The 23,401-nt window shown below is 40.2% G+C and overlaps 1 protein-coding gene across 1 annotated transcript in view; it reads right to left on the reverse strand.

Moving 5' to 3' along the window:
- SHQ1 (SHQ1, H/ACA ribonucleoprotein assembly factor) overlaps window positions 1-23,401 on the reverse strand; it is an 88,567-nt gene that overhangs the window by 60,383 nt on the left and 4,783 nt on the right. Inside the window, 5 exon segments of the mRNA XM_067755214.1 lie at window positions 7,368-7,495; window positions 13,981-14,093; window positions 20,017-20,177; window positions 21,177-21,299; window positions 22,986-23,050. Of these exon segments, the coding sequence (XP_067611315.1) occupies window positions 7,368-7,495; window positions 13,981-14,093; window positions 20,017-20,177; window positions 21,177-21,299; window positions 22,986-23,050 (590 nt within the window).

Consider the following 23,401-nt stretch of genomic DNA (forward strand, 5'->3'; position numbering starts at 1 on the left):
TGCTTTGGATGATCTAGAGGGGTGGGATAGGGAGGGTGGGAGGGAGGCTCAAGAGGGAGGGGATATCGGGACATGAATATGCATAGGGCTGATTCACTTTGGTGTACAACAGAAACTAACAGAGTATTGTGAAGCAATTATACTCCAATAAAGATCTATTAAAAAATACATCAATAAAATTAAAAAAATTTAAGTCTTTAATCCATCTGAAAGCTATTTTTTCAAGTTTTAAGATTTTCGTTAATTCCAGATGAAGAGTTAATTGTGCCAGCAGTCTGTTCACTAATCCATCTTTTCCACTGTATTGAACCACCGATTTTATCAAATAAATCTGCTGCTTTTCTTGCTAAAAACTACTTCCAAGCACTTTCGGGTTTTGTCACCTGCAAATATAATATTTTTCCCCATTCCCAATAAATTACTGACAGAAGAGTGAGAAGCTATTTCTTTTTATGTATCAGTCACCTTACCAAATGTTGGCTACCCGGACCAAAAAACTAAGATACTTAATAAAAGCTAATGATTTAAAAAAACACCTTTATGTCTACATTGGGAAGGCAAGCAAGTCTAAGACTGTAGTTCCTTCCAAGTTGCCTTTAATGTCTACAATTTAGGTAAGCTATCATAAAATATATATCTTCTCAAGTTAAGAAAACATGAGCATTATCGTTCCTCATTACTATACATAGAAAGTAAAATACGTCTTGTCTTAGAGCAAGACTTACAGAGAGAGTAACAGCTAATCACATAGACGTGCTGAGTTCCTAGTTAAAGTAAAGAGTAAAACACAGCCTACTAGTTCCTTAGAACAATTTTTAAAGAAACTTAAGCATCTAGATATATTGCTACCTCTAAATCAGAGCGTTATCGATCTCTTCCCTTGCAAAGTAATCCTTAATTTTCCTTCCATGTCCTATCAGACAACCACTTTCAAATTCACTTTAAAAGCTGTCCAACCCAGTCAAGAGGGGCATTCAGCTTCTAGTGCCAGTGCATATCAAAGTAATGTTAAAATAACTTTGAAGCCTTTTTCTCCAGGTTTTAGAACTGTCCATTATATGCAGGTCAGGACAGGCTAAACTGTTGTATCAGACAGACCCAAAATACGGTGGTTTCAGTAAGACAGAAGTTCTTCTCTCATGCTGCTAATCGGAGTGAACGATCCAGGATGGGTGGGCATCAGAGCCTCCACCATATGACTTCCATTTATGGTCCAAGATGCTGTTCCAGGTGCCAAAATTTTCCAACCAATGGGAAGGCAGAAGAGGAGGACAAACACCTCCTTTCTAAAGACTTGATCCAGAAAGTACACACAGCACTGCCACTCACTTCCCATCATCGAAGACTTAGTCTCATGACCACACCCAGGGGCAAGGAAGGAAAGAAACTCGGTCGCTAGCCAAGTGGGCGTGAGCCCAGCTCTAACTCAAGAAGCCTCTTTTTAGAAGGGTTAATAAAAGACACGTGTCTCTGACACCTTCTCAGAGACCAAAAATTATTAAACTGCCTTTTTTAATATTCCCAGAGCACTCTCTTGATACCTAGTCAAGTCCCAGTCCCTTTCTGTCTCTGCTCAACAAAAGACTGCCCTTCTGTTCATCACAACTGGGCAAAAGCCAGAAGGAAAAGAATATGACTGATTACTCCCACATAATGGTCCCTTTTCACCTATCGTTTTCCAAACTCACTTCTGTACTCTCTTAGGAGCCTTAAGTTTAACATGGTTTCTTTTTGCTGTAAGGCTTCCTTCCAGCACTTTTTAGCAGCCTGTCCTCTGGGGGAAAAAAATCTTAAATACACTTACTTGATATTACGAGAAGCAATATTCCTTTACTCACTAAAATATATTTAGTGCCAAAAAAACAACAACAAGGTTTTGACATAAAATATGTATTTTTTCCAAGCATGTTAAAAACCTTATGATTAAAAAAAAGTTTTAAATGTATTTATACAAGCATTGCTTACATAAACAACAAATAACTATGCGAATGTATTTATTTAATTTGCTGGCCAGCAATATAAAGAAATGTGTATATTTTTAAACTTAATGCAGGCGAGTGTCAAATGAAGCATTCTTTAACGACTGACATTCAAAAAAGAAATTCATGTGACAGATCAACTGGGTGTTTAGTGTTCCATTACGGGGCTCGTACGAAGATTTCTCAATTTAAAGAGAATCTCTCGGTTCACTTAAAGTGGTCTGATGTAAGGAACCTGTAAGGAGGAACATTTCTTCACTACATGAAGAACGTATTATCTCACAAAGTATTTGAAGACCCCTAGAAGGGCTGAGACAGTATTCCTTTCCTTAGGTACAGTTTTGGAGACGTTCATTAGTTTAGCTAATAGCAAAGTGCCAGGTGTCCGTGACCACAGTATCTCACTAGAGGGAAAGCCTTTAGATCCTAGTTGGTTAATTAAGACTTCTGCTTCCATGGAAGTCTGAATCACAAGGTAAGCGTGCCCAGAACCGCTGAACGACACATCAACTCATCCACATGTTTACTCCTTACTCTTTGGTCATCACACCTGTATGTGCTCAGTGATCTGTAAAGGATGACCTGGGAACTGCGTGTTCTGATGTTACATGACCCACAAGTTAAGTGCTTCCACATATCACGGGTCACTTCCCACAACCGTACACACAAGGAAGGCCGACTTGAATGTACTCTTCTGAATTCCTGAATGCTGGGTGCCCCTAACTTTCCTTTAAAACACCACCACTGGGACTTCCCTGGTGATTCAGTGGTTAAGAATCCGCCTGCCAACGTAGGGGACGTGGGTTCGATCCCTGGTCTGGGAAGGTCCCACATGCCACGGAGCAACTAAGTCCACACGCCTAGAGCCTGGGCTCCACAACAAGAGAAACCACCGCAATAAGAAGCCCGTGCACCACAACGAAGAGTAGCCCCCACTCGCCGCAACTAGAGAAAGCCCGCGTGCAGCAACGAAGATTCAACGCAGCCAAAAAAAATAAATAAAATTTAAAAAAATATATATAAATAAAACTAAATTTTTAAATTTTTAAAAATGAAACACCACCACCTTTTTCTGAGTGGTTTTGAGTTCCATTTTGGCCTAAGTACTTCATTAATAATACACAGAAGTATTTAAATTCTGAAATTCAAAGAAACCAGAGATCATAAATAACAATAACAACAGCCTGGGAAATCACTAGAGAAACCAAAAGTCTGAGCTCCCCCAGGCCTTTTTTTTAGAGCTGTAAATAATATCACCCAAAGGGGATCTTGGGGAGGTTTGCACACAATCAGGTCTAACCAAGCAGCAACACTAGAAATAAGTACAGACACGGTGCCAGCAATACCTGGATGATTTGCCACCACAAGTAACATTTGTCAAGCATTCGTATGACTTAGCTACACGACAGAGCAACTTTGCTATATATTGACAGTTCACAACATTTCGGTCAATTATACTTCTACACATAATCTACAGTCAAACAAAAGCCAGCTTAAAGCTCAGTTCATTTGGGGAAGAAACTGGCGCCCTAACACTGAAGCAAAGGGCCCAGGACCAACTCCCAACATGAAATACCCCATCAAAACATTTGAGGACTACCCGGGGGCTCCCATCAAAGTGGAAAGTGACCTTGTCACTTCACTTCGAACATCACCTCGTTTGTTACTTTTAAATCTTCTCTTCTGCCTAATTCCCCTCCCAAACATCCCTGTCTTCCACGGGTCAACAATTAAATCAACCATGATCTGGCTCCTCTCAGAGGAATGCAAATGCATCACATTGTCCACTTTCTGGAAACAGATCAAGGGAATCAGAAGAAAATGTGCTCATTCAAACCCTTGGCCCACATGGGCAGCTCCACAGTGCTGCAGCTTTCAGGGCTGATGCTGACAGCTCTGCAAACACTGGTGCCAAACAGGATGTCCCTGGTAGGAAGTTCATTGACTATAAATGTTATGTGGTGTCATAACAAGCAATCGTGTGCCAAGATTCCTGGGCTGAGATTAACCACTGAGAGACAACATGGGAAATGCGGGAAGTCCATCCTCGTGAAACCAGAGCTCAGTGCGAGTACAGCATTTAACACTTCCATTTACAAGCCTTTGGGGAGGAAGATCCGGATCATTACAAAACTGAAGATGGCAATGAAAGTCTCCGTGTTGTAACTCAGGGCGACGATGAAAATGACAAGAGCCATAACCTCGTCTTTGGCAAGGCAAAGGCGGGGGGCAAAGTTCACCACCTAAGGCTTATCTGCAAATCGAGACAAACCAGCTTAATAGTTTATGAGGAGGAATCAAAGGTGCACCCCTCACCTGCACCATTATATATGCCTGGCAACGTGCCACTGCAGGGACAGAGAGGAAGGCCTGGGAGGCAAAGAAGAAAAAAGAGGAGGAGGAGGCAGGGGAAAACTACAGCAGCATCACGCTGCTTGAGTGAGCTGAGAACTTTAAGGTTTATTTTTTGGTTTATTTCTTTTTTCTCCTGTTTGAGCCTGGCTCGACACACTTCAATTCACGCCTCCAATTCTGGGTGTCTCAAATATTTGAACAAGAAAAAGAAACTGAAAGAGGAATCATGTTAAAGAAGTTCCCCTTAAAGCTGTGTAAATGTATAAAAATTATGATTTCAAAAGGAAGCCAGGTAATTCCTGGCTCTCCTGCCACTGATTTACTCTATGATGACAATTTCCAACACTTACAGTATGCTAAGGATTTTAAGTACATTGTCTAGTTCAATCCTCATGACAAGTCTATGAGGTAGGTACAGGATTTCCACAGCAACCCAGAGAAGTTGCAAAGTCACACAGCCAGCCTGTGGAGGAGCAAGGCATTAAACCCAGAAACCCGCATTTACCTTCTATGCATAACCTGATACTTGGCACATTTACAAGAGGTACTTTCTGTACAACACTGAATTCAAGTTGTTCTACCTTTATCACATGCCCTTGCTGTTTTTAAAGGTGATTCTTAGAATGAACCACCGTAACAGCTAGCAGAATATGAGTGTGCCTGAAGCACCAGTATGGATATATGCCACAGGTCAGATAAAGATAAAGGGTCAGGAAGGCCAATGGTTAAAGGCACCGACTGGCTTAACCTTCTGTTAAAATTACACATAGAGAACTAACTCAAAGCACGGCTGACACAGAAAACAGGACCTAGAACAAGCTGCAACGGATCAAAGCAGAGCAAGTTAAAATTCAAATCAAAGGTAATGCCGTCTCTCGATTTTTAGGGCAACTAGCGCACCCTTGTGGACAGAAAACTTATCTACACAACCACCAATTCCTCCCCAGACCACTTCAGTAAAATACTGAACCCAAACTGGGGAAAATGATTCACTAGAGAGCACTGATGATTTAAGTTTGAGCAAACTTTCTGAGCAGATCCACATGGCATATACAGTTAACTATCTAAATTGTGTTAGCAATCTTGTACCTGAAAATTCGCCTACATGATATGGGAGGTCTCTGAAAGATTCTTAAACTCAAATCAAATATAAAACCAAGGATTTGTTGAAAACAATGTTAACAAGAGTCATTACTTATAAAAGAGTTTCCGTTGTGCAATATAGAGTCCATTCCAAAAAATTACAGTGGCAATTTTTCAACCTGGTAGAGATCACCTAAACTCTAATGAAACCTAACTACAAAAATATTTACTGCAATATTTATTTATTCTACAAATATTTACTGAGTACCTATTACATAACAGGTTCTTTCTAGGCTCTAGAAATAGAGCAAATAGCAGGATATTGCATTGCTATGCGGAGGATCAAAACATTGTGCTGCAACAGCTACTTCAGAATGAGTGGTCAAAAAAGACCACTGCAGAACCCTGTAAACAACCCGAATGCCCACCAGTGGTAAACAGACCACGTGGCCACTAATCACGACACAAATATACAACAGAACACTAGGCAGGCATTAAGAGCCTCAGGTAGGACTGTAAGTGCTGAAGAAAGAGGTACAACATACACTGCGAACTGGAGAAAGCAGTGAGAAGAGAGTGTATATGAGTCTATGTGTATACATTTCTTAAAGCAAATATTTAGATGTCAGGATATGCATTAAAAATACCCCAAATTGGGCTTCCCTGGTGGCGCAGTGGTTGAGCGTCCGCCTGCCGATGCAGGGCATGCGGGTTCGTGACCCGGTCCGGGAGGATCCCACATGCCGCAGAGCGGCTGGGCCCGTGAGCCATGGCCGCTGAGCCTGTGCGTCCGGAGCCTGTGCTCCGCAATGGGAGAGGCCACAACAGTGAGAGGCCCGCGTACCACAAAAAAAAAAAAAAAAAACCCAAATTGTTTGTAGTGATTACTTTCAAGAAGAGGAATTTGGAGTGGGGAAATTCTATATTCCATTTAACGTATTTGCGTGTGCGTGTGTGTGTGTGTGTGTGTTTGTGTGTGTGTGTATTCCTTTCATTTAAACACTAAATTTTGCGGGGGGGTAGTAAAATTGTTCATTCTCAAATACTGCATAGAATAGACTTTTAAAATTTTAATACATGTACTTTTTATTGTATAATTTTCAAGTATACAGCATTAAAATTCAGCATTTGTATATACTACAAAGTGATTTGTATATACAGATACTGATTTGTATATACAAATTCAGCATTTGTATATACTACCACAACCACACCACAAGTCTAGGTGTAGTATTTTTAATCAGTGTAACAGTGTAACTGAATCAGTGTAACAGAAAACACTGACCTACTAGAAACTGTTTTAATTCTAACTTACAGACTTAACACACCAACCTCCCACTCAGAGAAGGTGTTAATACAATGCCCATCTAAGAAATGACTCTGTGCATAACATTTAGCTTAATATTAAATATGGCACAGCAGTCTCTTGTGGCTCATAAAACCCCCCAGCTCAGCCTTCGCTGGTAAAAACTGGCTCACCTGCTCTCTGTAAGGTACGGAAGGGAAGATAATTAGTTCTGCTTCCACATGAAACCACATGTGAAAAAACTAGGAAGAACTTAACAAATTCATTCAACAGACAAAGGGATTGAAAACTGGGTCTCTTCTCACCATTTCTAATACTCAAATGCCCTTGCCACAGAGGAATGGTCAGATCTCTCAAGCAGATTATTCAACAGCTACAAATATTCTGTTAGTGTCCCTAAATTTGATAAAAATATAAAAAAATTTTTAAAAAGTTAAAAGACCCCAATGATTCAAAAGTAAAACATATTCCAAAAGAATTTTCCAAGACAAGTAAGTGTAATTATTGAGTGGCATTTCCCAGTCTGGGATGAAGACCCATTTCCAAAATTAACAAATCAAAATAACATCTTCACTCTATGAGGCAATTATAATTGTGTGCTTAGGAAAGGCAGTGAACAAATGACCTAATTTTGAGTTTCTTACCTAACGCATCAAGATCTTCTTGTTCCTGACTCTTTCCCAAAGAAGCCATCATTTTTGAATACAGATCAATCCACCACGGATTATATTCCAAAACCTGTTTAACTGCCTCATCTTCAAAAAAGTCAGCTCTGGGGAAAAAAAAAATATGAAGGGTCTTGTTACACAGAGTTAGGCTGGTTTTCACTTTTTAAAATTTTACCTTAACTCATCACATCTGCACCAGAAATACAGACTAAAAGTACATTTCAAGGAAAGACTGAGCATTGCTATTACTTTTGTTGTGGTTACTAATAGTCATAAGTAAAAAGTAAGCACTGGACTAAAGGGATATTTGACATCTGTGATCTCTTTAGACAGAAAGTACAGAGAAGACCAGTCTCCTTCTGAAGTCCCATGCCCTGTACCACAGCCATGTGGGATGAAGTGAATCTGAACACACAATGGACTGAAGCCTAGGGCTTGTGCGAGGTTTGCAAATATCACAGATTTTTGTAAGGTTATATAGTTAAAGGAAAGCATCTTTTAACTCCACCAACAAAAAATAAATAAACACATGAGAAGATTTAGGATACTACATATCCACAGATGTCACACACACACACACACACACACACACACACACACACACACACACACACACACACACCCCTTATTTTTTTTAGCACGTGCACTCATGTTTCCTTCCATGATGCAATCTATTTTATTTAGCTATGCTAATCTTAATAGTTCCTTAATTTAAAACTATTGCAAAAGATAAAAGCAACCTTTGTAGAGAACAGAAAATTAATTTTCCCACACTTTACTTTCTCAGTTTTAACTAGGAAAATAACTGCTACATTCAAAATATACTCTTGGAGGTCACTTATTCAGAAACTATACGGTCTTGCACTCAAAGTTGGAAACTGATATTCTTGGGAAAAGAATGACAAAAAGTATATAACTCATGGTGGAAAATTCATTTATATTTCAGGTAATTAGAACCTCAACACACTGGCTGTTTTGGTAAACTGGATTTCCTAGCTCACAGTTTTGTGACCTTAAATATTTTTTCTTTCAACCGAGATACTGAAAAATTTTTTTCATTTATTTATTTTTGGCTGCGTTGGGTCTTCGTTGCTGCGCACAGGCTTTCTCTAGCTGTGGCGAGCAGGGGCTACTCTGTTGCAGTGCGTGGGCTTCTCATTGCAGTGGTTTCTCTTGCTGTGGAGCACAGGCTTTAGGCACGCGGGCTTCACTAGTTGTGGCACACGGGCTCAGTAGTTGTGGCTCGTGAGCTCTAGAGTGCAGGCTCAGCAGTTGTGGCGCACAAGCTTAGCTGCTCCGCAGCATGTGGGATCTTCCTGGACCAGGGCTCGAACCCATGTCCCCTGCATTGGCAGGTGTATTCTTAACCACTGTGCCACCAGGGAAGTCCCTGAAATATTTTTAAAATTAAAAGGATCACAGATAACTCACTGAGTTCTTTGGATGTGCCAAGCACTGCACTAAGTACTCTTCATCAATTATTTCCTTGAATCCTCACACCACCCCCACAGGCAAGGGGTGCTATTAATACTCCCCTTTTACATGAGTAGAAACTGAGGGCTGGAAAAATTGTATATCATGGTTAAGGTCAAAGAACCAGTAAGAAGTGTGGCCACAATTTGGATCCACTGAAGTCTCAGTCTGAAACCCAAGCTATTAACCAATACAAACATTCCATTTTTATGACTGAGGACATAAGGCACATATTGGACAAAACTGAACAGCAATTATCTTGAAACAGTAATTCTCAATATCAATTCCTGTCAGGATCAGGCTGCTGCCCAGGACACTGGCCTTGACAATTCGGTGGACCGCAGTGCCCTTTGCTAACTTGGGATGTTAGCAGACACGACTGGAGAGGGAATGGCTTCTGCTTTGGGATGGGCTGCTTGAGGTGTCCTTGCAGGACATACAAGCAAAGACCTGTCCAACAGGCGGTCAGACATGCAAATCTGATGCTCAAGAGAGACCACCTAGGAGTCCTGAGCGTTCAGACAGTTACTGAGGCCAGAGAAGAGGACAGAATGCCCAGGGAGAAAGAAGTGGCACAGTGAGAGGCAAGGGTGTCGAAAGCTGGGGTACCAAGGACATTTAAGTCAAGGGTAGAAGAAGAGCCCATCTGAAAAGACGCTGTTTTCTCCCCAGGAGAAAAATACTGGGGATAATTGCTTCTGTAGCACAGTATCTCTGCCACCTTCATGCCCTGCCCCCAACAAACTTTCAAAGTGTTTTGAGTGAAATCTCACTAATACAGTCCCTCATCTAAATTGGGATGGTTTATTCTTTATGATGCCCAAGATCTGAGGTCAACTGATGTTCTACTTTCCCGAATACATTATTTTCAACTTTTTAAATGCCATTAATTCAACGAGCATTCACTGAGGGCCCTCTATATGCGGGGTCGGGCAGATGAAGATCAGTAAGACTCAGTCCCTGCCCTTCAGGGCACCACAGTTTAACGGGAACCACAGACACAAACCCAGAATGTTACAAAACCATGCAGTAAAAACAAGATGAGCTATAACACACGAGCAGCTCCTAGCCAACTTGGAAGGAAGGGTGCCAGGGGGTGACAACTGAGCCCAGCCTTAAAGGGTAAGTCAAAGTTTTTCAGGGAAAGCGGGATGGGGTGGGGAAATAGTCAGCAAAGGGAAACCAGGAGTAAAAAGTGTGTGAGAAGCGGTGTAGTACAGGCGGGGAGATGCAAACATTCGTCACCGCCACAGTATGAAATGTGGGCAGGGGGTGGCAAGAGAGATGCTACAGAGGCAGGTGGCGTCCAGATCACAGAGAACTTTCTATACATGCTAAGGAGTTAGGAGCTTATGCTGTAGGCAAAGGAGAACCCAGTAAGGGTTTAAGCAGATTTTCACTCTCAGTACGTAAGACATCCTGCTGGCAGTCTTATGGTTGATGGATCTGCAGAAGTGCAGGCTGGAATGAGAGATGCCAACTGGGTGTTAGGGGACAGCTGCAACAAGCCAGACACAGACCACAGACGAGGGCCAGGAAGAGACGGAGTGAAGGACAGAGCAAGGAGATAAACGGTACAATTTCAGGATTGATTGAAAGGGTGGGATAAGAATGAAGTCAAAGATGAACCCCAGGTATCTAACCTGGGTGACTGGGATGAAAAAAAGGGCATTCCACCAAGCAGAAAATTCAGGAAGACTTTACAGGTAACATGATGAGTTCGATTTTGAATATGTTGAAACAAAGGAGTCAGTGAGATGCCCAGTGGCTCTGTAAACCCTTAACCTGGCTTTTCTTCATAGCACTTATCACAGTCCAAATACTATCCACTTCCCCACTAGAGTGTAAGCCGCATGAGGGCAGCTACCTCGTATTCACCACACTCTCCCTGCTGTCTACAACACTGCCTGGCACGGAAGTCATTCAAACAAATATTTGTTGAACAAATAAGTGCGTACGTGAAAGGATGAATAAGTGACATGTTTATCCCAGTGCTTTTTCCTAAGGTTGCTGTTTTGAATAAAGAGCCACCTTGGAAGCAGATGATCCTCTTCTCAGCCTTCTAATTACTACTTGTCATTTTGAGATTTCCTCAGTAAATCCAGAACCCTGATCAGTCTGTCATCTTCTTTAACACATGTGTGGCACTGTACATTACAATTTTACTTAACACCCCGGATTAGGAGGTACAAACTACTATGTATAAAATAAACAGGCTACAAAGATGTACTGTACAGCACAGGGAATATAACCAATATTTTTTAATAACTTTAAATGGAGTATAATCTATAACAATTTTGAATCACTATGTTGTACACCTGAAACAAATATAATATTGTAAATCAAATATATCTCAATAAAAAATAAACAAACAATAAAGAGGGCCTTCTCTTGTTCCAAAAAAAAGGCACCCCAAATGCTATACGATCATTTTTGTCCCTTTTCTTATCTCATAGATATTTTGAATGTTGACTAAATTCTTTTACTTTCTCCCAAAGAAGGAAATAAATGAGATTTTATGAACTGGTTGAAGTAAAAAATATGCCAACAATTAAAAAACACTTTGCCTGGGAAGGAAAAGAAAACACCACTCTCAGCAAGAGAAATATGAAAACTTAGCTATAATAAGCAAAAGGGAAAGGACTATGAAGGAATGTTTCAAGATGCCTTCAACATATTTTACTGTAAAAATACTACTCAAAAGGAATTATAAATGGCAAGAAATGGATAGTAAAAAAAAAATAATTGTTTATGGATCATCTATATGCCCAGCATTCTGCTGGGCTGCAAAACATAGGGGGCAAAAAAAAAAAAAAAATCACACACTGGTACCCATACTTTACAAGAGAGGATTTTAAAAACAATAATAATCTGAAGTCATTTATATGTGCCTTTGAAACGTGTACATTTTTGTATATAGTCAATTTACCTTTCCGCTTTAGGATGAAATTAAAATTAGTTTTCCTTAAGCTCCTAAAAACTCCGACAACATGAAGAGACATCATGACTTGTGAGGACAAGTCAAACAACTTGAAAATGTCATATATTATGCTAACGTAATATATTTTATATTATGTATTACACTGGCATGTATATGTATTACGTATTACCCATTTACGTATATTGATATAAATGTCTAATACAATGCATGCAATGTACTGTCTGCATGGTAGATAAGAATTTACAATAAACTTTTTCTTCCACTGTACTAACCATTAAGAACAACAAAAAAAGCACTGAGCTAAAAAAATTTAACTGAAAATTTAAAAGAATTTTGCTTGCACTTCATTTAATATAATACATTTGGGTGAGTCAGTCAGCTAATATAAATAATGAGTAACGCAAAAATGACAATTTGCCGAAGTCTTATTCCTACCAGAAAAGTCACAAAGAACCTTTATCTCCTGACACCCACTCTCCAACTTGCCTGTGACTAAACTTAAGTCACTCGTGTAAAAAAACCTCTTCCTGGAGAAATGCGAAGAGCATTTCATGCATACTATTAAAGAAAATGTGGTTTTCTGGATAAAGAACCAGAAGATGGAGAAAAATAAGGGCTGCTTCTAATATCACACTGCTAAGTATAAATTCCAGTTTCTTGATTTTCTCAGGCCATATCGCTATACTTCGAGTTTTAGAAGAGAAGAGATAGGCAGTTCTGCTAATTAAGCTCCCTCCCACTCGAAATTTCTGTCTTGTAAGGCTCAATCTGTTCTCATGCTTGCCCGGGAAATTCGGTGACAATGAAATCTTTCTGCTTTAAATATTCAGCATGATTTTAAATGCGTTTCTTCAAATTATTCTTCAGTGGACCTTTAAAATCACAATTGGAGAGATAAAGGTAATTAGAAATGGCAATGTAAATGGAGTTGAATCTCCCAGACGTCCTCCAAAATATAACCCAGTCTGCTCTTACTCAGCTTCCCTCAGGATGTCCAAGAGTTCCCCCATTCATCACTACACATCACTCAGCCCATTTGCACATCACAGGATATATTTCTGCCATTCCAATTAGTCTCCCACTGTGTCACAGGAGATAGAATGTTAATCACAAGAGCAACAGCAGTTAAACTGAGAGTGTACATGAAAAGGAAACACAAAATGACAAATGAAAAGACTCTTTTCAAGTCCTGGCCGAGCCACTTAGTAGTGGTGTGACCTTGGATGAGTCCCTTAACCTCCTTTCCTCAGCTGTTGTGAAAACTGAATTAAATAATCACATGAGAGCACTTGACAAGCTGAGAGCACTATACAAGTATAAGGGAATATGACGATGACAGCTGCATATATAACAGTTTAAAAATCGTGGGCCCGGAACTTGGGAAGAATAATAATTGAGGTCTACATCAAAACACGACTCACATCCTAGGAAAGCCACCGAGTACCCACAGAGGCCCGGGGACAACCACTTCTTTGAAAGAAGTGCTGCTATCGAGGCCAATGAGAAACATCACAATCTTTCCGAGGCAAGTGATTATTTACCTACCCGTTAATTACATCTGTTCCTTAGACAAATATAAGCCTGACAGAGACACACGATGGCTCAAGACACAATTAATGCAGGTGGGAAACACAGCAAAACTTAAAAGTAGATTTTGTTTATACCCTACCCCAATGAACAGTTATTTGTTAATTTGAAACAGATCCTCGATTACAGGTGCCAGTGGATGAAAGTGTTGGGAAAACCCTGGATCAGCCAAGAAACGTGGGACATGTAGATTCAAATTCTTAAAAGAAATTGAAACATGTTTTCAATTATATATACCATTAATCACAGCAAAGAGTCTCCTGAAAAGAATGGTACCTACTATTCTCATGGATGCAATGTTCTATTTTTAAGTTTGGCGAGGAAAAAACTCAAAGTACACTAAAAGACTTCTCTGGTGCTGCAATGAGGTAACGAAAAACAGTACCTTACAAAGATCACAGAGGTATAACAGTTGTAGGCTAATTCAAATGTCAACTAAGGTTGTGAGCCATCACTAAATTCTAGAGTCCAAAAAAGCACATACCTAACAGTTAAAAAGATACTCAAAAAATTTTTAAATACTCAATGTCAAGTAAATTATTCAATTCTCAAAAAAAGCAAAACAAAAAAAAATCCCTCAATACTCACAGGTAATGATCAGGATCAAACTTCGCCAGCTCAGCAGCCAGGCGTTTCTGCCTTCGTTCAGCTGCAGGGGTGGAATCTGGATCCTTAAGATCGATAACATCACTCAATTCATCCTAAGAACACCCAGGAAAGAAAGAATAATTACTATCTCCTATTTTAGCGATGAAAAATCTCATTTTGTACAAAATGCCCAAACACAGGAAGAATCTAATTGATTGGTAAGCCGTGATACCACGTGTGACATTTAGATTCAAATCCAGCAAATGTTTGTTAGACACCTACTACCTGCCAGGCCCTGTTAGAAGCTTTCACATCAATTATGTCATCTAATCCTTAAAACAAACAAACTGATTAACATAGATTAAGGCTATAAAAGTTTAACATGAAAAACAGGGTAATCCTCTGCAAGCAAACAGGAACATTTAATTCTGCACTCATTCCCCCATTTACTCCCAGAGATTTGAAAGTTAGGAAAGGCAAGTTGAAATGAATTTCTAGACCCAAGACAGAGCTGCTGCTGCCAGGGGTGCCACGTCAGCAAACCAAACCTTGGTAACTTCCGTGTCCCTGTAAATACTCGCCTTGAACAGAAATGCAGGCTATCCAGTCGACCCCCACCCCAAGGCCAAGCCAACTGTGGGCTCTGTCCTTATTTCCTGGTCCCTTCTCACCCCTAACGAGAATTGTTAAGGGCAATTTTGATAGATATGACTTTCCACTTGAAAATTTACAAATCCAATCCCAAGTAATATTCAACCTTACTGTAATCACCTTCACCTGGATGAGTACATACTGCTGTATGGCTTGTTTCCTAAGCCCAACCCTACAGAAAACAGGTGTATTAGTAAAACCACCTACAATGCCACATGGTCTTCTTTCTTGTGATCAGAATTATGAAGGAAAGAAACTTTGTACAATGCAAAATACTCCTAAAGCTCTTTTTTTTTCTTTCTTCAGTCTGCCCTTTCCTACTACCAACCGCAAGGGATAGTAGGCAAACCGGAAGCAGCTTGAACACTATTAGCTGAAAAGAAGTCAAGGGAAATAAGTTGGTAGACAGTTGTGGACGCAAACCATTAGAACAAACTTGTAAATTGAATGGTAGGTTAGTGCCTAGTACCCAGGCTTAAAGTCGGCAGCTATAGCACAGCAAAATCACTACAATGAAACCAGCTACACAGAATCGGCCAGGGAAAGACTAGGATACAGAACTCCCCACACAATCATAATTTCTGCACTTAAAAAAAAAATCTCTCTTCCCTATCACAATCCACTGAGCTCAAGTAACATCAACAACATTTAATATAAGCACATTCTAGTACAATGAAGGGGCCCGGGGAACTTTCTGGAAGTCACATCCAGAACATCTTAATACTTTTAAGTACAAACATTCTGGGCAAAAATCAGATCACTGGCTGTCCCCAAGCTTAGGAAAATTTGCATTCCAAAAGTTCTTTTACAATTTACTTTTGGAAGACTCAGAATGTATTTTCCTATAGACATACTATGATAAATAACAGAGAATCTCAGGGCAGCCCGCAAGTTTATTCAAGTCAAAATAAACTGTAAATAGAGCACTCACAATACAAAGTTCACAAGTGTGCAGCAATGCTTCCATGGGAAAACGCTTTCAGAGCTCTAGTTTCACCCATCAGAAGCACCTCTCCCCTGAGCAGGACAGCCTGGACTCTTCCTCGCTTCTCTGCCTCCTTACCTGCCTGGCATCAGCTCCTCAGCCACAGAGCCAGGAGGGGCGGTGAAGCAGGCCCTGCGGGAGACAAGGATGGTGCTGTGTCCGCAGGACTCCCCTCCGCTGGATGAGTACTCAGAGCCGCTTCCTGCCCGGGGACCCCAAGCCCCTCTCCCCAGCAGCCTCCAGTCCCCGGATTTGTTTCCTCCTTCGAGCCCCAAGGAGTTCCCTGCCTGCTGCCCACCACGACACACATACATTTCTGAAAACAGCCTGATGAGGTAGAAGAACCGTGGCTCTGGAGTTAGACAAACTCTGAATTTAAAAGCCAGGTCCAGTCTAACTGTGCAACCTCTCAGCCTCAGCACCCTCACTGTGAACAAACTAGACACGCCTCCGTCACAAGGCTGGGACTACTTTCCTCTTGCTGCTGTAACGAAATGCCACAAATGCGGCTTAACACAACACAAACGTAGAGGTCTAGCGGTCACAGGTCCAAGGTCAGTCTCACTGGGCTAAAACAAAGGCGAAGGCAGGGTTGGTTCCCTTTCGGACGTTCCGCGGGACTGTGTGCTTTTCTGCCCTTTCCAGCTTAGAGGCTGGCTGTCCTCACTCCTGGCCTAGGAGCCCCTCATCACAAGTCTCCTTCTCCCTCGGCTTCCGTCATCATGCGCTTGCTTCTCTGTTTTCACTTTGACTCTCTGACCTCCCTCTCGTAAAGACCCTGTGCTTAGACAGGGCCCACCTGGATAATCCAGGATAATCGTCCCATCGCAATATCCTCAGCCTCTTCACATGTGCGCGGTCCCTTTCGCCATGTACTTAGTACATGGGGTCAGTACGGGGACATCAGGGGCAGGGGTGAGGGACAGCATTCTGTCTCCCATAGGCTGTTAGAAGGGTTAAGTGAACTAATATGAGCAAGGCCTAAGTACAGGGTGTGATCATTCAAGAACGTCAGTTTCTTTCTCTCTGACTCCCTGCTCCACTGCTGTTCCCTGTGGCTCAGGCGCTGACTTCCTATTGAGAGCACATACCCTCCCTCCTCTTCAGCTGCCTCACTTGCAAGTAGTAAGAAAAAAAAAAAAAACTGGGGAGCCAGGGAGGATTATAATGTCCTGCTTCATTATTTCATCTGGACCAGATACAAGGTCAACAACGGGGTATAATCTTTCAGACTCACATTTCAGAGGATAACTGGACCGAAGTAACTCCAGGCATTTCAAAACCTTAACTGCACCAAGAATAAACCCAGACTCTTACCATGGCTCAAAGCGCTGCAGAATCTAGCTGCTGTCTTGTACTTCAACCTCATCTCCTACCTTCCCCTTCTGGCTCAAATACACAGGAGCCACACACCAGACTTCTTGCCATCTCTGGAACACTGAGTCTCTGCGCTTACAGCACCCTTCTCGTCATTCAGGACTCAGCAAATGTCATCTCCTCCAAGAGGTCTTCTCGGGGCCTCCTGGCCAAAACAGCACCACCCCGCCCCGGCTCTCACATCACCCCCTTCTCCTTCACTTGTATCTGAAATTATCTTGTTGATTTGCCCTTTAGACGATTACTATCTGTCTCTCCACTAGAAACTTCCATGAGGGCAGAGATCTGGTCTGTCTTCTTGCTTACTGTACCCCCAGCACCCTGCCTGGTGTTCACTTTCAAATTGCTCATTCAGCAAACAGCGTGTGAGGCTCTGCTCTGAGCTAGACGCTGCTCTGGGCGCTGGAGACCTGGAAATAAACATACAGACAAGGCCCCTGCTCCCGTGGGAGTGACAATTCAACAGCCAAAAGAGAATTCTCCCCCTCCTCCCCCAGCCTCCAGACTCAGGGCGTCCACACAGCTGCGCAGCTCGTGCCCCGCAGAACGTGAACGTCCACAGCAGTGCAAGCCCCGCCCAGGCCTGTCCTTCGCACCATCATCCGCAGCGGCCCTGTGCCCACTGGACCCTCAAGAGAAACTGGAACTAAAAAGTAAAGTTAGCTTGGGGTAGTGAAATCAGTCTAAGGCATCTGTCAACCAAAGGGAAGGAAGAAAAGAGGATGAGAAATGACACACTACAGCAGGGTGAAAGTGATTCTCTTTCTGTTTTGAAAGCATTGCTAAGGTCACTGCTAGGAGAGCTATTTAAAGACCAGAGACTCTAGGATTGTTGCTGCTGGCAGCCACTGTCACCAGGAGCCTGCTGTGAAGCCCTGACTTGGAGCAGCCAGAGCAGCTTTCCAAAGGCGCCCTGTGGCTGGCAGCAACTTCAGAAAGGAGACAGACAGACACAGAGAGAGAGAGAGAGAGAGAGAGCGAGCGCACGCGCACGTGTCTGTATGGGGAGGGGGGTGACAGATTTTGTTTCAGCACACGTATTTTTATTTCCATCTCAGTATCAGTATAAAATACCGATGCTCACAAGCCAACCCTGTGTAAATGGCTGGTGGGAAAAAAAGTATGAAGGACTATACCCTCTCCCCCAATAAAGGGTTAAATTATTCAATTCAGAGAAGATACCAGGGTATTGGAATTACGGAGGATGTTTTACTTTGTTATACTGTACTTTCAAAATGAATACGTATCACTTTTATCATCAGAGATAAATGAAGCTATATTTCATTTAAAGGGGTGGTGGTGGCAAGAGACTAAAAATACTAGTAAAGTATGAGTAGTCAGCAAAACTCTATGGATATTTTCTCATCCAAAGGCAGCACCAGAGAAACTATAAACTTGGGAGAAAACATTTTCTCACTAGTTGAGAAAACAGTGGTTTCTTAAACACATCATTTTAAAATAGATGTTCTCAAAGCTCTTATTTATGCAATAGTGGTCTCAGTTTCCTCTAGCTGGTTTACTAGCAGAGAAAGGTCTTGGGTGGGGGAATAAACTAGGAGTTTGGGATTAACATATATACACTACTATATATAATAGATAACCTACAAGGACCTACTGTATAGCACAGGGAACTATACTCAATATTTTGTAATAACCTATAAGGGAAAAGAATCTGAAAAAGAATATATATATATATATATATTTTTTTTCTCTCTCTCTCTCATTCCTTTATAGCTTTAGACGGGTAATCCCCAAATAGACTAATAATACTCTCAGCCAAACAATTAAGATCCATTTGCTGTAGTTTCTGCTGTAGAAAAAACTGACTCTACTCTTACTACCTCAGAGATGACCTGGGAATGTGATTAGGGAGAGAGAAGACAGAGAAACGATAACTCAGCAGAAAAACATAAGGTTCTGAACGAAGTATCTCATCAGCAATAGTTGCTCTTAAGTAACTCCCAATTTTGTTCCCTTTAAGGAGTCTTGAGAGCATTTTATATTTCTCAAGGGCAGAGGTCTTTCTAGCATCCTATTCTTTTTGTCAAAGAGTTTTCACAATGTAGCATCTCCTTAAATTTTCTAAATGGCCTTATAAAGTAGGTGAGCAAATTTATCCCTGTTTTACAAAGAGCAGACAAAACTTATTTGTGGTCAAATAACCGGCCTGCATCCGAAATCTAAACAGAGGTACAAGTGGGACTAAAACATAGGTCCTTTAACTTTCCTTAGCAGACTCAAATATGTCTTACTATAATAAACCACATGCTAAGCAGGTTTAACATCCTCTACCCAGACAGGGATGAAGTTAAAGTAAAAAACTGTTCGCCACCATTTCTTTCATTTAAAAAAAATTAAGACCCCATTATGTTGTTTTCTGTAGTACAAATAGAAAATAATCCAGAATCTCCATTTCATTCATGAAGTAGAATTTACTAGAATGTTTGAGGAACAGAAAGAGTAATGTCATTCCTTTTTAGCCTAACTGACAAACGATCAGATTTTAACAAGAGATTACATTCAACCCCCATCAAGAGTAAATAAACAAAAGTGCCTACTTGTATATCAAGAACTAAACAATTTCACAAAAGCCACAAACCCATTCTCACCAGGAATATTCTGTCTCATTTACATATAAAACAGAAGAGACATCAAGCCACAAGTATACGATTTTCATTTTTTAGAGGTACAAAACATAAAGCTTTTCAGGAAGTATGATGAGAGAGGGGTTCTGTTCTGTATTTTGGAAACTTCATGTCCACAATAGCAAATGAAGTGGAAAAAAAAGGAGACCAGGGCACCTTCCATGTGTAAGCGCAGTGAGACTGGGCAGCACAGCCAGTGCAACGGAAGGGAGTGAACGTCCGAGTAAACGACTACGTACAAGGAGCTGTGGTTTGTGCTCTAAATACGTCACCTCCTACAATCTTCATAAAAAACCTCCAAGTATAAGCAGAACTGAAATTAAAATACGCAAATAGTAAAACCCTTGGTATATACCAAAGTCTTTTAGAAAAACATACCTGTAACCGCTGAAACACCCCTGAGCGTAAGTTTCCAAACCCATAGCGGCACTCCGGATTCAAAGTACTTTCCGGTACCTCTTCATAGGGAGACTGTTCAATTTCCCAATCAAACTCTTCATCGTCATCTTCTACTCCTTCCTCAGAAACCTCAGAAGCACCTAAATGTGCGAAATACTAATTTGTTAAAGCATTGGATTTCCTAGGTACAACCTGGGGAAGAAAAAGTATAGGAAAAAAATGCCTGCCCATGTACCCCAAAAGACATGTATAAGGATATGAATAGCCCCGCTATTCTTTTTCTTTCTTTAATTGAAATACAGTTAATGTACCATACTAGGTTCATTACAGGTGTACTACATAATGATTTGACATTGGCAAACATTATGAAATGATCACCATCTGTCTCCTTACAAAGTTATTAGACTACTATTGACCATATTCCTTACCCTGTACATTACATCACTGTGGCTTGCTTATTATGTCACTGGCGGTTTGTACGTCTTAATCCCCTTTACCTATTTCGCCCACCCCTAGTCTCACTAATCTTATTAGCGAAAAAAAAAAAAAAATAGAGCCAACCCAAAGTTCCATCAGTAGCAGGATGCATAAATAATAAATGCAATGAAAGCAAAACATATCTCAGCTATATGTGGATAAATCTCACAAAAAATGTTATGTGAAAGAAGCCAGATAGCAAACAATGCCTGCTGTATGAATTATATATACAATTCAAAACCAGGCTACACTGAGGGTAGTGGTTACCTTGGAGAGTAAGGAGGGTGAAATAACCAGGGTAGGATTCCAGGATGTGGGAAACGTTCCATTTCTTGACCTAGGCAGCGTCCACTTTATATTTACTACACTGAATTGTAACCTTCTGATTTTAGCTCAAGAGGCCAATATTTCGCCAAACACAGAGATGCTATTTCAATTCGTCCCAAAACATGACTGACCTACAGGTTCAACAGAGTTGTTTCTGTCTTTAACTTATGTGTCAGCAAATGAACTATTTTCACATGGTGTCACATGACTTCCTTATCTTGTCACCAGAAGTATTTTCTCCAATTTCCTATTTGCTATATCCCTTTTCCCCTAGAAACACACAGCATTCCAAATATTCGTTTACCTGTATTTCCTCCCAAAGGCAATAAACATACCTATTTCTTCCACAAGTGGTTTTGCAGTCCTGGATTTTCTTGGTGCCAGTAGAGCAGTTAACATGTTCAGCCCTTCAAAATGCTGGCCAGGAGTTTCTTTGGGCAATCGAATGGTAAAAATTCCTTAAAGATAAATTTGTTTTATGCTTAGCTAGATTTAAAACTACAAAGACTTCACAAATACAGTTAAGAAACAGGTATCTTGGTAAACTGTAATTCTATTACATAGAGCTCCAAAATTACACCCTTATTACATAGTTAGTGAAAAAGGCTCAAACAAGACTTTTCAGAACCACTGTTTCAGCTGTCACCTCTATGAGAAATTAATCTGTTAAAGCCACAGAATACTTAAATCCTACCCAATATCACCTTCACCTATTTATAATATTAAAGGTTCAAGTCAAAAATGCAATGGCCTGAGAAGGCAATAGCTTAGAGTTACCCGTAGCTACTCATAAGATTTATTTCTGGACTGGGGGCGGAAATCAGGATATTTAATCCAATGAAGAAGAGCAGCAGTTTCAAATACACATGAAATCTTAAATAAGGCAATGACAGCTTGATAAAGTTCTTGATATCTCAAGAAATATATCCCTAAAGTCTGTCTAACGCAGACCCAGATTCCATCTGTGTACTCCTTTTCTTTCCTTGACTGGGTTTATCAGCTTCATCTAGGCTTGCCTATGAATGGATTACATTATTCACTACTCTTACATTTTAAAACAGTTTACCTCTTTCAGTGCACTTAACCCATATTCTAATGTATCAGCTACAACTAAACCCAAATATTTCCACATATACAACCTTCTTAAACCCCCATGTACTTTCAAGATTTAATAACTTTACTCCTGTATGCAACTTACTGCAATTAAAAGCAGATTTACTACCTAGAAAGGCAGTTTCATTATACTTTATTACCACATTAGTTATATTGTGCTATGGGTTAGAACTTTGTCATTTAACTCTTTCATCCCATCTTTCCTCCCTTACCCTAGTTCACTGAGGTCAATAAATAGTCACTGAATAAATCACACAACAGTACACAAGTTTATTCTTACTCCAGATCCAGTGACAAAGGAAAATCCAGTGGTTTCTACAGAAGGAAAATAAATGGTTTCAAGACGAGTTGAAATGAAGGGCTTATCAATTAGGAGTAGAAAATTCAATCAGCCTTTAAATGCCCCCTATGGACAGTTTCTCTCTCACCTACATGTAATTAAATTTTAAGACTGAAAATTGCACAAGAAAAAAGAATATATATACAAATACATATATATATATATAAACATGAATATATATATATATATACTGAATCACTTTGCTGTACACCTGAAACTAACACAATATTATAAATCAATTATACTTCAATTAAAAAATAAAATTTTAAAAAGAAAACTGTAATTTTTTAATTAATAAATTAAAAAAAATTTTAAAAAGAAAAAGAAACATTCGACTCACAACTTACAAAAATCATCCACATCTTTTCTAATCAGTCACCTCCAACAATCTAACTTACTAAATGGAGGGAGAAGTAGGAAATAAAACTTCTAGACAGCAAAGCCAGAGGATATGACTAATTGAACTTTACTTTAAAGAATATTGTGAAGTACTTTAAAGGACTGAGGAAATGTAATTGTTAAAAATCCATGAATAACAGGCACTGGACATTAAGAAACGATACAGAGTGACAGGGGCAGATTGCACTTGCCATACACCTAAAGGTCCCCATAGTACATGAGATTATTATTTAACTACTCCAACAGGAAGAATCCAAAGGAAAAAAACTAACAAAAATTCCAAACGCAATACCTTTATCTGCAGCATAGGATCCCTGCTCGCTTCCATTTTCTACAATTCTTCCAGGAAGGGTTAATCTGCAGATGTAATAAAAGGTCTCATAAAGTCCTTAAATTACAAAGCATCATAAGGGACCATCCGTGATATTAAACATCAACAATTTTAGAAGGATAATCCTAGCATTTAAATTTTACAAACTAAATAACTTACATTTCTTCTCTAGCTAAGAAGAAAGAAATCAGAGGTGACTCATCTTTCTGTTTGAATAGGCGCTGTCACTGATAAAACACTTAAAAAGAAAAGCCACAATAAATATTAGATATCATTACTGTTACAGTTTTTTCCCTTCCTAGTGAGAGTTATTTATATACCTGGTGCCTGATACAGCATGGGCTCAATAAAAGTGTACTAATTAGCTTCCAAAAAAA

Source organism: Pseudorca crassidens, chromosome 10 (assembly GCF_039906515.1).
Source record: "Pseudorca crassidens isolate mPseCra1 chromosome 10, mPseCra1.hap1, whole genome shotgun sequence".
NCBI classification, from domain to species: domain Eukaryota; kingdom Metazoa; phylum Chordata; class Mammalia; order Artiodactyla; family Delphinidae; genus Pseudorca; species Pseudorca crassidens.